At 43.8% G+C, this 16041-nt stretch overlaps 1 protein-coding gene across 1 annotated transcript in view; it reads left to right on the plus strand.

Annotated features, from left to right (window-relative positions):
* The window catches only part of scgn (secretagogin, EF-hand calcium binding protein), a 40652-nt gene that overhangs the window by 10054 nt on the left and 14557 nt on the right, over positions 1–16041 (plus strand). Inside the window, exons 3-5 of the mRNA XM_028817573.2 lie at positions 577–669; positions 6074–6163; positions 11361–11417. Of these exons, the coding sequence (XP_028673406.1) occupies positions 577–669; positions 6074–6163; positions 11361–11417 (240 nt within the window). The remainder of the gene's footprint in view (positions 1–576; positions 670–6073; positions 6164–11360; positions 11418–16041) is intronic.

Consider the following 16041-nt stretch of genomic DNA (forward strand, 5'->3'; position numbering starts at 1 on the left):
TGGAAACTGAGCACCACTCCTCACCTGCAAAGCATGGTGGGACTGAGTGAGTGGACAGGTGTGAGGAAAAGCTGAATGGAGGAAAATACGGAGAAATCCTCAGAGAAAAACCTGCTCAGAGAGCTCTGGACCTCGGACTGGGCTGAAGGTTCATAAAGACAAGACACCACAGCAGTGCATTAGGGGCAACCCTGGGGATGTTCTTGAGTAGTCCAGACAGGGCCGCACTTGGAGAGACCTGACCGAGCCCGAGAAGAACGGCGGGAAAAGCCCCCAATGCAGGGGTGTGAAGCTTGTGACACCAAACCCAAGAAGACTCGGGATGGGATGGTTGCCACAATGAAGAACTGAAAGAGGGGTCTGGACACTCGTGGCAGGAGGAGACTCCAGTTTATAATTTTTAACAAATTTGCAAAAAGTGCTGCTTGCACTTTGTCATTCTAAAAGGGTGGATTTTAGCATCAGGCTGCAACACAACAACATGTGAATGACGTGAAGTCCCCTTGCATCGACGAAACGAATCCAAGCTTGAATCCATGATTTGTTTTTGTTTTTTTTGTCTTTTCTTACATTCAGGATAAAATAACCGCTGAGAGGGTTCAGAATTTGAAAGAACGCTTCATGTCCGCATATGGCGCTCGTGCAGATGGACGCCTGCAAATCCAAGAGGTAAGGAAGAAACTCTGGCATGCTGGTCCTTGGCTTTCTGCTTTGATCAAATCTGAAATGAAAGACACAACAAAAGTCAACGTCTGGCCTTTCATTTTTTTTCTTGCAATTGTTAATATGTGTTTGCATGTCTGTCTATATAGTATGTTTATCTATTATATAGTGCCTTGTCTGCCTATATGTCTATTGATTATATAGTGCCCTGTATGTCTGTCTGTCTGTTGATCTAATCCTGCCATCTACGCTAAAATATCTCTGTCCTCTTATATAGTGCCCTGTCTGTTTGTCTATATAGTATGTTTATCTATTATATAGTGCCTTGTCTGCCTATATGTCTATTGATTATATAGTGCCCTGTATGTCTGTCTGTCTGTTGATCTAATCCTGCCATCTACGCTAAAATATCTCTGTCTCTTATATAGTGCCCTGTCTGTTTGTCTATATAGTATGTTTATCTATTATATAGTGCCTTGTCTGCCTATATGTCTATTGATTATATAGTGCCCTGTATGTCTGTCTGTCTGTTGATCTAATCCTGCCATCTACGCTAAAATATCTCTGTCTCTTATATAGTGCCCTGTCTGTTTGTCTATATAGTATGTTTATCTATTATATAGTGCCTTGTCTGCCTATATGTCTATTGATTATATAGTGCCCTGTATGTCTGTCTGTCTGTTGATCTAATCCTGCCATCTACGCTAAAATATCTCTGTCTCTTATATAGTGCCCTGTCTGTTTGTCTATATAGTATGTTTATCTATTATATAGTGACTTGTCTGCCTATATGTCTATTTGTCTGTCGATCTAATCCTGCCAACTACGCTAAAATATCTCTTATATAGTGCCCGGTCTGTTTGTCTATAAAGTATGTCTATCTCTTATATAGTGCTCTGTCTGTCTGTCGATCTAATCCTGCCAACTATGCTAAAATATCTAATATAGTGCCCTGTCTGATTGTCTATATAGTGCCTTTCACAAACATCTATGATTTTCACATCTATCTGTTGTATAGTGCCCTGTATGTCTGTCTGTCTATCTGTCTGTCTCTTATATAATGCTCTGTCTGTCTAATCCTGCCAACTACGCTAAAATCTCTCTCTCTTATGTAGTGTCCTGTCTGTTTGTCTATATAGTGCCTTTCACAAACATCTATGATTTTCACATCTATCTGTTGTATAGTGCCCTGTATGTCTGTCTATCTGTCTGTCTCTTATATAATGCTCTGTCTCTCTGTCTGTCTAATCCTGCCAACTACGCTAAAATATCTCTCTCTTATGTAGTGTCCTGTCTGTCTATATAGTGCCTTTCACAAACATCTATGATTTTCACATCTATCTGTTGTATAGTGCCCTGTATGTCTGTCTGTCTATCTCTTTCTTTCCAGTAAATAAGATGACTCAAGTGAATTTTCCAGGAAGTTGATGTACAAAATCGAGAAGCTCCTTTTTTGTTAAAGACTTAAAATGAAATTGATCGTCTTTAAATGGATGGAACAGTAGCAGTGATAGTTTTATGGACTCCTTATTGAATTAGCTGAGTGCCCAGCTCTCCGACTCGACGTGTTTCTGGTGAACATCAGCTGTGGCGTTGAGAAGACTCGGAGCTGGAATTGCTGCCACAGGGTCTGAATAGTTTCAGGAACGAGAGGTTTCGGTTTCTGATTTTCTTAATAAGTTTTCAAGCCTTTCTCAAGACATGTTTTCACTTTGTCCTTTTGAGTGTTGATTTCATATTGAAGGTACCACACAATAATGCGTGCTGGCAGTGAAGGGGTCTCAATACTTTCTATGCATGTTGTTATTTTTTATTGCCATTTAACAACAGCGCACTTTAGCCTGAAGTCACTCTGATGCCAGCCTCCCGTGGTCTCCTCCACGCTCTTTTATCAAAGTGTTTGTGCCGACTTGCTAAGACGTGACGCAGTAGTCGAGGGGGGCGCTGGCGCCAGGATGTCTCCATGGCGCAGTCCCGTTCAATCTCCATCTGCCCATCCTGGATTTTGGTTAGCTGCCTGTAGACGAGCAGTGGTGACGCACTCTGAGTCACATTAGATGTCTCCACAAAGAGATGGCTGCTCCATTAAATAGGCTCGGATTGGGACATCACGCTCATTAAATGCCATTTACATGAATTGCTGTTGGATAAAATTCATCCAGTTGTGTGAGAAAGTAAGGACACCCCTTGGACATTGGTGACTTCATCAACAGATCTTCTAGAAATTATATCTCGCTTGCACCATGATGAGCAACGTGACTGCAACACTTGTCATCCTTACCCGTATGTGTCATAACAGCCAATGAGTGTATTACACATACAATAATGTGGGTGGTCTTCTCATGCCATATGTTACGTAATCTTTGTTATAACAGAAACAAGAATGTAATGAAAAGAGCTAAAACCGAGAACATTAATGCAGTACACTCAGAAAAGTTTGCACACTTATTAAAAATCATAAACCGAAATCTCTCCATCCTAGTGGTATTCAGACCCTTCAATCACCCCGTTGTAGAAGCCCCTTTGGCCAGCAATTCCAGCTTCGAGTCGCCTTTGCACACCTGGATTTGGGCAGTTGATCCCATTTGTTTTCTTGGCAGGCTCCATTAGATTGGAAGGGAAGGGTCTGACAACTGCCATCTTCGGGGGGCCTCCACACATGTTCTCTGGGGCTTTGGCTGGGCCACTCAAGGACACTCGGAGAGTTGTCTGGAAGCCACTCTGGCCTTGTTTTGGCTGTGTTCTTCAGGTCATTGCTGTGCTGAAAGGTGAACCACCACCCCATTCTGGTGCAGGTTTTCTTCAAGGACCCCTTTTGTATTTGGCTGCATTCATCCTTCCCTCAATTCAGACCAGTCTGCCTGCCCCCATAGCGCCATGCTTTACCGTAGAGATGGTATTTGGCAGGGGGTGAGCAGTTCCTGACCTTCATCAGAAGTAGTTCTGCTCAAAGAGTTCCATTTGTGTCTTATCAGACCCGAGAATCTTTCTCCTCATGCTCTCGGGGTCTTTGTAATGTGTCTGACTCAATCGAGGGTCCCGTCTATTCACTCTCTCATGAACTGCTGGCATATGGAGTGCTGCTGGGATAGAAGTTCTCCCATCTCACCAGAGGGGTGACCATTGGATTCTTGGCCTCCTTGCTGACTGACCAAGGCCCTTCTTGCCGGCTACTGATTGGCCAACTCTAAGAACAGAGCCACCACCAGGGGGAGGCAACCATGACACCCGTCAGGGGTCCCGAGCAGTGAGAGGTGAAAGCTGCGGCAAATGAAATGGAAATCCCCACAGAGTTCAAATCAGGTCAGCGTCGCAAAAGACCAAGATGTCTTCTTGAGTCCAACAGATCTGACGCAGAAGCAGATGATCAGGAATCCCAAGATCCACAAACTAAAATTCAGAAGAGGCCCACTTGACGAAGGACTCCTGAATTTCAGAATTGTCTGGGCGTTTTGAAAGCCTAAACAACATGGGTCGCCATTTTTTTGTCCAATTTTAAACTTTAGGTGCACAAGCATGGAGGAGATCTCAGCCTCTTGTGCAAATTTAGATGCAAAATATTTAAAGGATCTGTCACATCATTTGAAAGATGAGATTGTCGAGAACATGTGTGCCACAAATGTTAAGGTGGACACTGTGATCGTTGATATCTTATCATGAGATGCACATACAGGAATAAAAACTCTGTTGGTAATTTTAATTCATGAGATACGACATGTGATACGATATTATATAAATGTAATTACGGTTGGGTGAAATTTCAACGTGATAGACGTTAAGCTGGAGTGTAGTTTAGGCACGTCAATCTATGTGGCCAATTATCATCGTACGGAGCCAGGGGGGCCTAGGGGCTCCGCCATAATTGTCAGGGGCCCAAGATTTTCTGGCAGCGGGGCTGCTAGGAAGAGTTCTGGTGGTTCCAAACGTCTTCTTGCACCTGAGAACTCTACCACTTCATCCCGTTGCTCTGATTTGCGCCTCCCCACAATTTGATCACAGAGGTCTATAAAGAATTCCTTGGACTTCATGGCTCGGTTTTTGTCCTGACATGCAGTGTGAGTTGTGGGACCACCTATATGCAGGCCCACGTGTGTCTTCCTAGACGACGTCCAATCGGTTCAGTAGCCACAAGTGGGCTCCAACCAAGTTCTCATCGAATCTCAAAGAGAATTCAAGAAGCACCCGAGCACATTTTGGAGAGCACATGGTCTGACTACTAAAGTGCGCAGAGGAGTTAAGTGGTCTCCAAACTTTCTTGAGCCAGTGGATATCCCTTGACTTGCCCACAAGAGTCTGGGTGTTCTCCAGGCAGAGGTGGAGGTCTCTCCTGTGGACAAGGAGGCTGAATCAGGCCAGGTGAGAGCGCAACCCTCAACATTTTGAGCAGAATTAAAACAATGGTGGTGGTGATGATGATGGATTTAGGACAGAAGCCATGGAGCACATCATCATACACTGGATCGTGGCACTCTGGAAAAAACTTTCAAGTTGTGGAAACCTTGACCCACCTTTAAAAAGCATCTTGGAGGGATATTAGAAGGACCTGCTGCTCTTAGCTCCCCAAACGAAAGGCAAATGGATGGAATGGACTCCTCTCATTGGTTAGACTTCGTAATGGATCTGGAGAATCACAAAGACCAACCTGATCCATCTGGCAAGCTTGCGATGTCATAGGCTTGGGGTGTAATTTCTGAAATATAAATGGCAACCCACTTCTAGGGCAGACGTCAGGATCACAGAGACTGATAGGAAGGACATTAGGAAGAAAATTGACCCCTGAATTAGGAGAAAACAAATTGAGCGGCTCAGCTTACTTTGGTTTTGATCGGGTGGCTTTGGCTAATTATGATTAATTGGTTTATTTCAGACTAAAATTCACAAAACAATCGAACAACTCCCTTTACTGTACATTTCTATGCTTCATGTATCCTGTGGCCGGGTGCAGGAATGAGTGCTCCAAGTCTCCAGGAAATTTTAGGGCGCCAATTAGGTCGTTCATTTTATTGTCCGGAGACAAAAGTAAAAAAAAAAAAGCAACATGCTCTTCGGCGTACGTCCCATTATGTGGGAAAACTCTAATGAATGTTAAAATGGATGGCCTGTTGCTAGTGGAGCTCTGTCTGGTGGGTCGCTCAAGCCAGTAAATGTCGCCTCCTTTCGAGCAGCAGGACTGGAAGGGAGTGATGGGGAGGTCAGTTGGCCTCCCTGGCCGTCTTCTCGGAAGTGTGGAGAGAGGAGATGATGATGATAGAGACAGCGCCACCTCTTGTCTCGGTGGGTTTATTACATGCCTCCCCTAAGCCTGTGAAGGGGGGTCCTCCAACGTGCATGTGTGACAATCCGTCAAGCGATTACAGAGCTGTGTGCGCTCGTGGATGTTCGCTCATTGTGTCGTGTTCTCTTTCTTCAGCTGGCTAACATGATTCTTCCCGAAGACGAAAACTTCTTGCTGCTTTTTCGACGGGAGACACCACTGGACAACAGTGTGGAGTTTATGAGGGTGAGTAGCGATGAGCAAAATGTTCAATTCCTGTTCAGTTTTGTGATTCAGACACAAAAGTTTCATTTGCCAAAAATTACCAAAGAGTTTTATTTTGGAGGTTTTTAAGCGGTTTTCTTTTATCATGTGATCCTGGGTGATCCTGTTTTTCCCTTTGTGACTACTGGGGGACACTCTTGAGTCAACCCCTCACTTAAAGGGACCCACAGACACCACACAGTCTAATCTCAAGGGTTTTATTTGTAGGAGGCGAGGTTCCAGGGAGGTCCAGAGCTAAAACAAGATACAAGAACAATCAACTCTCGCGACTTCAGAGCGTTGAATAAGTACAATTCTTTACATTTATACAGAACTTCTCTGGCTACGCACTGCTTTACAAAGCTAGTGGTGGGCACTTCAGCCAGCACCATTGTGTAGCACCCACCTGGCAGACATTTTGTGCCAATATGCTCAAAATATGTTCGCTGTGAGGTGATCAAGGGGTGAGAGAAGATAGCCAGTTAGAGACGGTGGATGATTAGGGGGGCAGAATGGATGACGGGCAATTTAGCCAGGACATCAGGGTACACCCTGCTCTTCACGAAAGATGCCCACAGAGAGTCAGGAGAGTCAAAACCTCGGGTTTGACGTCACATCATGGAATGAGCTGGGATTAGCGAGAGTTTTGTGGGTTAATCATTCTAATGCAACAACGTTTTATTTTGATTTCAGGTTCTGGTTTTGACAATCATGTCACCTTCTTCCTTGCCTGTCCCTAGTTTCATGTCTTATTTATTGATCCTTTTCTAAAATAATCTTTTGATTTTCATTTATGTGGTGGTACAATAAATCCCTAATAATAATAATAATGTTTTATTTATTTTGCGCCTTTCATACACTCAATGACACTTTACAATTCAATAAACACATTAACAAGACAGTAGAAGTTACATACAAGAAAATGAATAATACTCATTGAAGAGATGTGTTTTTAGCTGTTTGAATGAATGATAAATTTTTCCTCATGAAAGCTGAGAGGAAGAGCATTCCAAATTTTAGGAGCCATCACCCTGAGAGCTGTGCCACCCGTAGTTACTAAGCTGTATTTAGGTACAGTGAGTAAGTGAGCGTCCGATGATCTTAATGCACGGGCAGGAGTGTAAGGAAGCAGCAACTCAGACAGATAATGAGGAGATAAACCATGAAAGGCTTTAAAGGTGATGAGAATAATAATGTTCTATTTGATTCTTGAAGAAAAAAGGTAACCAATGCAAATCATGGAGGACTGGAGTGATGTGAGCAGATGTTTTATTGTGTGTAAGTAGACGAGCAGCAACAGAATTCTGAACATCCTGTAATCTATTGATATATTTAGTCGGGAGGCCATAAAACAATGCATTGCAATAGTCCAGACGGGTGGTGGTGAAAGCGTATCCTTCACACTGAGGAAAGAATACAGATGAGCAAAGTTACAAAGATGAAGAAAAGTCGTCTGTACTACTGAGCTAATGTGGGGTTGGAAAGTAAGGAGATGATCAAAGATGACCCCCAAATTACGGACTGATGCTGAGGGTTCAACCAGGATCCCATCAACATCAATTTTTAGCCCACGAAAGGTAGAGAGGACAGATTTGGTACCAACCAATAGGATTTCTGTTTTATCAGGATTAAGTCATAAAAAATGAGTGGTCATCCAAGGGCACCTGGGCGAAAAGACAACTGGACATTTTTTACCAGTTACATGATAGTTAGGTTCAAAGAGATTTTTTAATGATATTTAAATGACAACGTGGGACGCCGGAAAATCCTCAGAATCACCTGCTTTATGAGAGTCCCAATACATTGAGAGTAAAGATATTCCTTAAGTCGTACTCGCAGGTCACCTTTTGTATTCTAAATAACGTTATCATACGATTACAATCAATGCAATTTATATAAAGGATTAGCAATTTTGGTTGCAGTAGATAATGTAAGATAGAGTTTGTTCCATCTGCAGAATAAAGTTCATTCGTCAATTATATACATTTACTAGCCATCTGCGCCCAACTACGTTGCGCATGTTAAAGTTGTCTGTGAAGGGCTCCCTGTTTAAACGCGGCTGCCAGTCGTGAACTGGGCCCTTCGTCGCACAGCAATATGATTTTTTTATAAGGGAAACAAAATTACAAAAGAACACCTTTGGACATTGATTTGATAGGAACGGCCTACTTGGAATCACTGTCCAAATAGTAATTATGTGGTGGTGTAGGAGCATTTCTGCTTCTCTCCGTTCACAGTCTGTCTCGTTTTCACGACGCTGTCGTTTCCTCTCACGATCTCTTCTCAACCTTTCTCCAATCTCACAGGTTGCTTTGTGGCAATCCAAAGAGTAAGGAAGAACCAATGTTTCTTTCTTGAACTCCAAACGCCGACTGATGGAAAATCACAGAAGTGTGTCCAACTTATATACTCTGACTGCCGACTCCAAGAAGCGGGTGAACATTCGATTTGGACGAAGTGCTGCCAACGACGGTTGATAGAAACAGAAAAAACCACAGTCTCGACAACGAAGCAGGTGTCGACACCAGATCTAAACACAAAGCACGGTGTCGACGCCAGATCTAAACACACAGAGTGGTATCAACAGTGTTTGTAAAGAAAAGTAACAACCAAGGCAGTGTCAGGGGTGCAATAATTTGCGGACAAACAAAGATCAAGATCCAAATGAAGATTATATATAGAGATTAGTTAATTTAAAGCACAACAATTTGTTTAGTTTGAATGTCTGTGTTTTGAGGTGTGACTGGAGTACTACAGTCTTCAGTAGTATAAGCCTGGAAGAGATTCTTAATGCAATGCCTATGTTTTAGCTGTCTCTCTACTGCCATCTAGTGCTTCTTCTAATCCATTCACAGACAAACAAAGATCAAGATCCAAATGAAGATTATATATAGAGATTTTCAACATTTTAAATCACGTTGTCATATAAATATAATTAAAAAATCTCTTTGAACCTAACTGGTAAAGGATGTCACCGGGTTGTCTTTTCGCCGAGTTGACTGTCGCTCAGTTGCCACTGAACCGATTTCCCGAAGGCAATCATTCACTGCAGCAGGTGAAGGTGTTGTAGTTGCATCGACACTTCTATAAAGTTGTGTGTCATCGGCATAGCAGTGGAAGCTTAGGCAACAACAACAACCACATTAATTTCTGTCACACATTTTCATACAAATGATGAGCTCAAAATGTCTTTACAGGATGAAGAAAGAGGGGAAAAAAAGACAAAATAAGTAAGAAAATAGAATTAGGGAACACTAATTAACAGAATAAAAGTAAAGTGGTCCGATGACCAGGGAGGACAGAAAAGACAAAAAAAAAATCTGCAAGGGCCACGAGACCACCCGCCCAGCCCCCTCTAGGCATTCTACCTAACATTAATGACCCCACAATCAGTCCTCATGGTATTCAGGGTTCACATGGAAGGACTTGATGATGACGGTCATGTGGACTTCTGGCCTTTAATCCATCAATGGAGGGACATCACGGTGCTCTGATCGGGTGGTGGTGGCCGCCCAAGAGTTAGTTGTCATAGGCAGGCACTGTAACAAAGGTGCTATATAGGCGCCTGACCCGACACAGATGGACAGAGAGGCATGTATAAAATAAACAAAGGTTTTATTTTTCTTCACCCGTGGGCGCACGTCTTCCCCGTGACCCACAGGCAATACACAGTCCCAAACACCACAGTATTCCCACAACAGTTTTCTCCTTTACCACCACTCCTCCTCCCGACTCTGGCTCTCCAGCATTGGTGGCTGGCCCCTTTTATATCCCACCCAGAAGTGTTCCAGGTGTTTGACCACCTGGTCCCAATTGCACTTCCGGGTGGGGCTGAAGACTCGTCCAGCCCGGCTGTTGAATCCAGACAGCCCACCCTAGCGGCCACCCTGAATCCCAACCAGGCTGTGGAGGACTCCATCTCCCATGGAGTCCTGAAAGAGGTTGGGGAATCCCCGTCGGCCAGGGAGGCTGCCACCAAGTGTCCCGGGGGAGGTATTGAGCTGCCCATGCTTGCTCCCCCGGAACATAAGCAGCAGGGGCGTCCTGGCCGGGCATGGGACCTGACCGTTCATCACAGCACTTATGTCCAGCATTTGTAAGGTTAGATGGGTGAAGCAAGCTCTTGAAAGACCTCTGGATTGCAGACTATGCTTCCATGCATTTTGAGCATTTTTTGTTATACTTTTCTCATTTGTTACTAAATATTTCTTATTTATAAAGTGTCGTACATGGCTGGGGGTCAGACCCAGCCGGGATGCCTGGAAGGACTGGGTCGTGGCATGTTTGTCCTCCGGGCCACGAAGGAGCAACCGCCCTGGAGTAGAAGAGGCCCACGGAAGGGGAGCCGGGAGGCTCAAGACCGTTGGGGCCCCTGGTCACCGCCAGGGGTCGTCCCGAGCCTCATGGAGCCCGGGACTTATTCACTTCCGCCACACCCATGGAGGATGATCCTTCCAGGGTCACCCGGAGTGCTTCTGGGTGCTCTCCTGATGCTTCTGCCACACCAGGACGTGACGTCAGGTAGAGCACCTGGAGCTCATCTGGGTGAGGATAAAGGGGGCCGCCTCCCTCCTGTCAGTGAGCTGGAGTCGGGAGCAGGAGCAGGACGAAGCTCCTGGAGAGAGAGGACAGGTGACCCAGGGACAAGGAGTGGGAAGGCCCAGGAGAAGGGAGACTGGGGCTAGAAGCACTGTGGGAGTTGTGCGGGACTGAGTAGTGTTGTTGTGTGGAGAAGAAAATAAAGCATACATTTGGATAAAGGTGTGGTCTCCGACTGGTGGTGTCCGGGCAAATATCACAAAAGATTATTTATTGGTATTCTGGTTAGAAGGCAGGGTTCTGCAGTTAGAGCATTGTAGGGCATTTTGACGCATTATGGGACATTTCTTTATATTTTGAACTAGTAAGCCAGTTCATCTCATTTAGGGCCTAACCAGGCTGAAGCCTGCAGGTAGATTTATGGGGCAAGCTGGTCTGGGATGAGCCACGTCTAGGCTGGCCTACCTGTGGTTAATGCTGAAAAAAACGGAAAAAGAGCAGCAGAGAAAGTCAGGATGACGAATTATCTTACCTAATGGGAGCCTATAGATGATAAAGTGAAATCAGTTAAGACGTCTTCAGGCTGTCTTTCAGGATACTTATTTATTCTTTTATTTTTTTTATATCCTTTTCAACACAGATCTGGCGCACGTATGATGCTGACAGCAGTGGATTCATTTCTGCCTTGGAGCTCAAGGTAATTCGCTCATTCCTCGCCTTGTAAAAACCATCAAAGGTAAGGTTATCCAAGTTTTAATCGCAAAAGCAGTCAAAAAATATGATTTTATTTCAAAATAACTAGGGGGCTCTGGCCCCCTGCTCACTTCGCTCGCTCACCCCCAGGTTTGGTTTACTGGATATATAATTTAAAGAGAGTGTTAGTTTCATGGGAATTGTTACATACTGTATGCATTATTTTCACTTTTACTTTAAAACTTTTGTAAAAACAATACTTGTAACCACGCCTGGGCCTGGAAATAAAGGACATCTTTCTCAGAGGACGTATAAAGCCGCTCGTGTTGTGAAGGGGGGGCGGCTGAACACACGCTAAGGAGATGCTGTCGGATCATCTGCTGTCTTTCTGCTGCTACTGCTGGCGAGCTGCGTGTTGTTTTTGCCGCACTGCGTGTCGCTCATTTCAAAGCCTGTACAGCAGCTGTCCTTTTGCCACTTCGCGTTTCTTCTGCCTGCTTTGTGAAGTCGGCGTTTGGCTGAACGCGTGCTAAGGAGAAGCGGTCGGATCATCTGCTGGCTTGCTGCTGCTGGCGAACTGCATGTTCTGCTTATCTCTTGTCGTTTTAGGAGCTGGGAGCACATGATGTCTGTCTGCCAAAAGCAATCCAACAACTGCTAGGTTAGATGTCCGTGAACTTGTTTCAAATGTTGTCTCACTGCCTTGTCCCGCGGACGTCAACTTGTCTTCTTAGAAGATCATGTCTCATCTCCCTCCCAAGATTTTTTTATTATAGAGAGAGAGTTTACAATTAGAACCATAAAAATGTCTATACAGTGATCCCTCGCTATATCGCGGCTTCACTCTATCGCGGCTTCACTCTATCGCGGCTTCACTCTATCGCAGATTTTATATGTAAGCATATTTAAATATATATCGCAGATTTTTTGCTGGTTCGCGGATTTCTGAGGACAATGGGTCTTTTAATTTCTGGTACATGCTTCCTCAGTTGGTTTGCCCAGTTGATTTCATACAAGGGACGCTATTGGCAGACGGCTGAGAAGCTACCCAACGTACTTTTCTCTCTCTCTTGCGCTGACTTTCTCTGATCCTGACGTAGGGGGATTGAGCAGGGGGGCTCTTCGCACACCTAGACGATACGGACGCTCGTCTAAAAATGCTGAAAGATTATCTTCACGTTGCTATCTTCTGTGCAGCTGCTTCCTGAAGCGACATGCTGCACGGTGCTTCGCATACTTAAAAGCTCGAAGGGCATGTATTGATTTTTGACTGTCTGTCTCTCTCTCTCTCTCTCTCTCTCTCTGCTCCTGACGGAGGGGGTGTGAGCTGCCACCTTCAACAGCTTTGTACCGGCGGTGCTTCGCATACTTAAAAGCCAAACAGCCCTATTGATTTGTTTGCTTTCCTCTGTCTTTCTGACAAACTGTGCTCCTGACGCGCACTCCTTTGAAGAGGAAGATATGTTTGCATTCTTTTAATTGTGAGACAGAACTGTCATCTCTGTCTTGTCATGGAGCACAGTTTAAACTTTTGAAAAAGAGACAAATGTTTGTTTGCAGTGTTTGAATAACGTTCCTGTCTCTCTACAACCTCCTGTGTTTCTGCACAAATCTGTGACCCAAGCATGACAATATAAAAATAACCATATAAACATATGGCTTCTACTTCGCGGATTTTCTTATTTCGCGGGTGGCTCTGGAACGCAACCCCCACGATGAAGGAGGGATTACTGTAAAGTGTTTTTTAAATTTCAGGGTACTCGGAAGCAGCAGGTGGGATCCAGTTCTGCTCCCTCTAGAGATATGGGTATCTGACTATAATGAGAACTGGGCCAGCAAACCTCCAAAATAACAGTCTTTATATCCAAAACAAGGCCTCAGAAAAGATAAGCCCTGGCTACCCAAAGTCAAGGCCCAGGCTTTGCACCCTGTACAGGCCAAAAGCAGCCAAAGATTATTTTATTTGAAAGGAAGAGGGAAACTGGGGAAAAACCCTGGCCCAAAATGAAAGTTTCTGAATAGTTCAGTGGTGTATTGGTGAGAGTGTTGAATCAAAAGGGTCAAAAAGGTTTGCCTACAAAAGATACAAATGACAAGTTGAGTCCACAATCTAATAAATCAGAAAGCAGAAATGCAAGATAAAGAATCAGAAAACAAAACAACAGGAGAATCTGAGGAGAACTCGTCCATTACTTACAGGAATCCCAAAAGAGCCAAGACGATTTAATTTAAATTAAGTTTATTTTTTAGTGCTGGGCCACGTTAGCAGGTGAAATACAAACACAGGCTTTACAAAATATCTCTCTATTATATAAAAAAATCTTGCAATGAGACACTTCCGGCGATGAGATGATCTTTTGAAGAGAGACAGAGAGACACGTCCTGAGAGACAGACAAGTCACGTCATACTTACAACCTTTGGAAGCAAGTCCTGTGATGCACATGCAGAGCAGGTTAGAGAGAATGGAAATAGGAAAATGTATCATCGTTTAAGAGGGGGTTTCGGAGGAGCGGCTGCGTCTCCTTGGGGTGCGTTCAGCCTCCCTCTGTAGCGCTGGCGAGGTGAGGGGAGGGACGGGGTAGGCGAGCGAAGAGCAGATCACGCGGCAGAACAGCAGCAGCAAGCTAGCAGCTGATCGAGCAGAGTAGTTAAACAAAAATGTACTTGTTTCCCATTGTAACGCCATTTAAGACGGGTTTCGGAGGAGCGGCCGCGTCTCCTTGGGGTGCGCTCAGCTCAATACTTCACAACAGTGTGTAGTGCTGGCGACAGGGGGGGATTGGTGGCGGGTAGCGAGCGAAGCAAAGCCCCCTAGTTAACTACATTTTAAATACTTAGAAAGAAACAGACTTATGAAACACACGGGAAGAAAACAAGCGTTCCAAACTGATAAACATAAATGGAGCCTAACAAAGCCTGCCCAGTAACATCATCATTGAACTAGAGAAGAAATCAAAAACTCCAGTCGACAACACCAGTGGGGGGAAATAAACCTCTGGGGGTCCACAGTCCGTTATAACAGACAAAGAATCAACAAAATGACAAGAGCCAACTACCACCTCCGCAAAGTCATGTCGGCACACTGACAGATCAGCTTTACAGCACAACTGGAAGACACGCCGAAGAAAACAAAACCACTGAAAAGGACGAGAGCAAAATTAAACCAAAGCACAAAAGGAGAACCAGGAATCGAAGTCAAAAGAACAAAAAAAAAGGTAAAAACCGAAAGTAACACACGAGGACAGGGTTTTGGATCCGTGGATCAGATAAGGAAATTAACTCAAAGTGGGCCTCAGAGGCCAAGCCCCCGAGAAATGAGGGGGTTAACAAACCTAATAATTGGGAATTCAAAATGGTGGCACTTGAGGACCCAAAATGGCGTCCAGGACATTGCAAAACAAAACAAAATAAAATTATAGCAAATAAACTCGAATCATGCCCATTACAGGGTAGTCCTTCAGCTGCAGCATTAGGGGGCCCTACCCCTATGGATTCAATGTACAGTTCACAAGGAACATAAGACAAAAAAACAATAAATACATACTCGATGTAATATTGTAATATATAATAAAATACAAAACAATATTCACTAAGAAATAATACAAACCAAAAGAAACAAAAATGCTGTATTCAGTAAACACTTTCAAATTTATATTTAAAATGCAAGAATACTGTCTTGACTCGGAGTAATACAGTAAAAGTTTTCAATGACCAGCATCAGGAAAGGAAACTGAAGCCACATCTAAACTATTTAAAAAATATAATGTTTATATAAAAAAATAAAAAAAACACACACAAAAGTATCTAAGTCCACGTTGAAACGACCGCAAACACACATTGGTAGAAACTGGAAGAGGAAGTGCCCTCCATGGAGAGATGGTAACGCCACTGGCCAGGGGGTTCAATACCAAACTAATGGCGAGCCGGTAAATGAATTGCCTTTTGCACACGTATTCAGCATTCAAACTGTACAAAATACAATTTAGATCAGGGGTCCTCAATCACAGTCCTGGAGGGCCACAGTGGCTGCAGGTTTTTATTCCAAGTAGTTTCCTAATTAGAAAGCAGCACACGCTGATAATGAAACTTGGTATTGAACTGTTTAGCTTGATAATGCTTGTATTCATCCAACAGCAATTTTAATTGCACTGTAGAGTTTCCTTCTGTCAGAACATCATCCTTGTGCTTTGTTGACCAGAATAAATTTAAACTTAATTTTCCTTCCAATTCCCCTCTCATTCACTTCTAAACATTTTTTGACAGATACTTCATGGCAAGCATGTTAGCTGGAGAGCTGCTGGTTTATTGGTTATCTGCATCTAATTATTAACTAATGTCTGATTAAGAAAACATACAGCAATTAAAACTTGAATGCAGCTGCTAAAATCTAAAATAGGCAATTACGGGTCCTGAATGCTAACAGGCAAGAGAACTAAAATTAAGCCCAAAAAATGTATTGCTTTAGTAGTAAATAAAAGGGTTCTAATTAAGAAATTGGTTAAAGTGAAAACCTGCAGCCATAGCAGACCTCCAGGACTGTAATTAGATAGATAGATAGATCTTTATTGTCATTGTCACTTTTACAAAGGAACAACGCAATTGAAGGTGCAGTCGACTCAGTGTGAGG

Source organism: Erpetoichthys calabaricus, chromosome 13 (genome assembly GCF_900747795.2).
Source record: "Erpetoichthys calabaricus chromosome 13, fErpCal1.3, whole genome shotgun sequence".
Taxonomy (NCBI): Eukaryota; Metazoa; Chordata; class Cladistia; order Polypteriformes; family Polypteridae; genus Erpetoichthys; species Erpetoichthys calabaricus.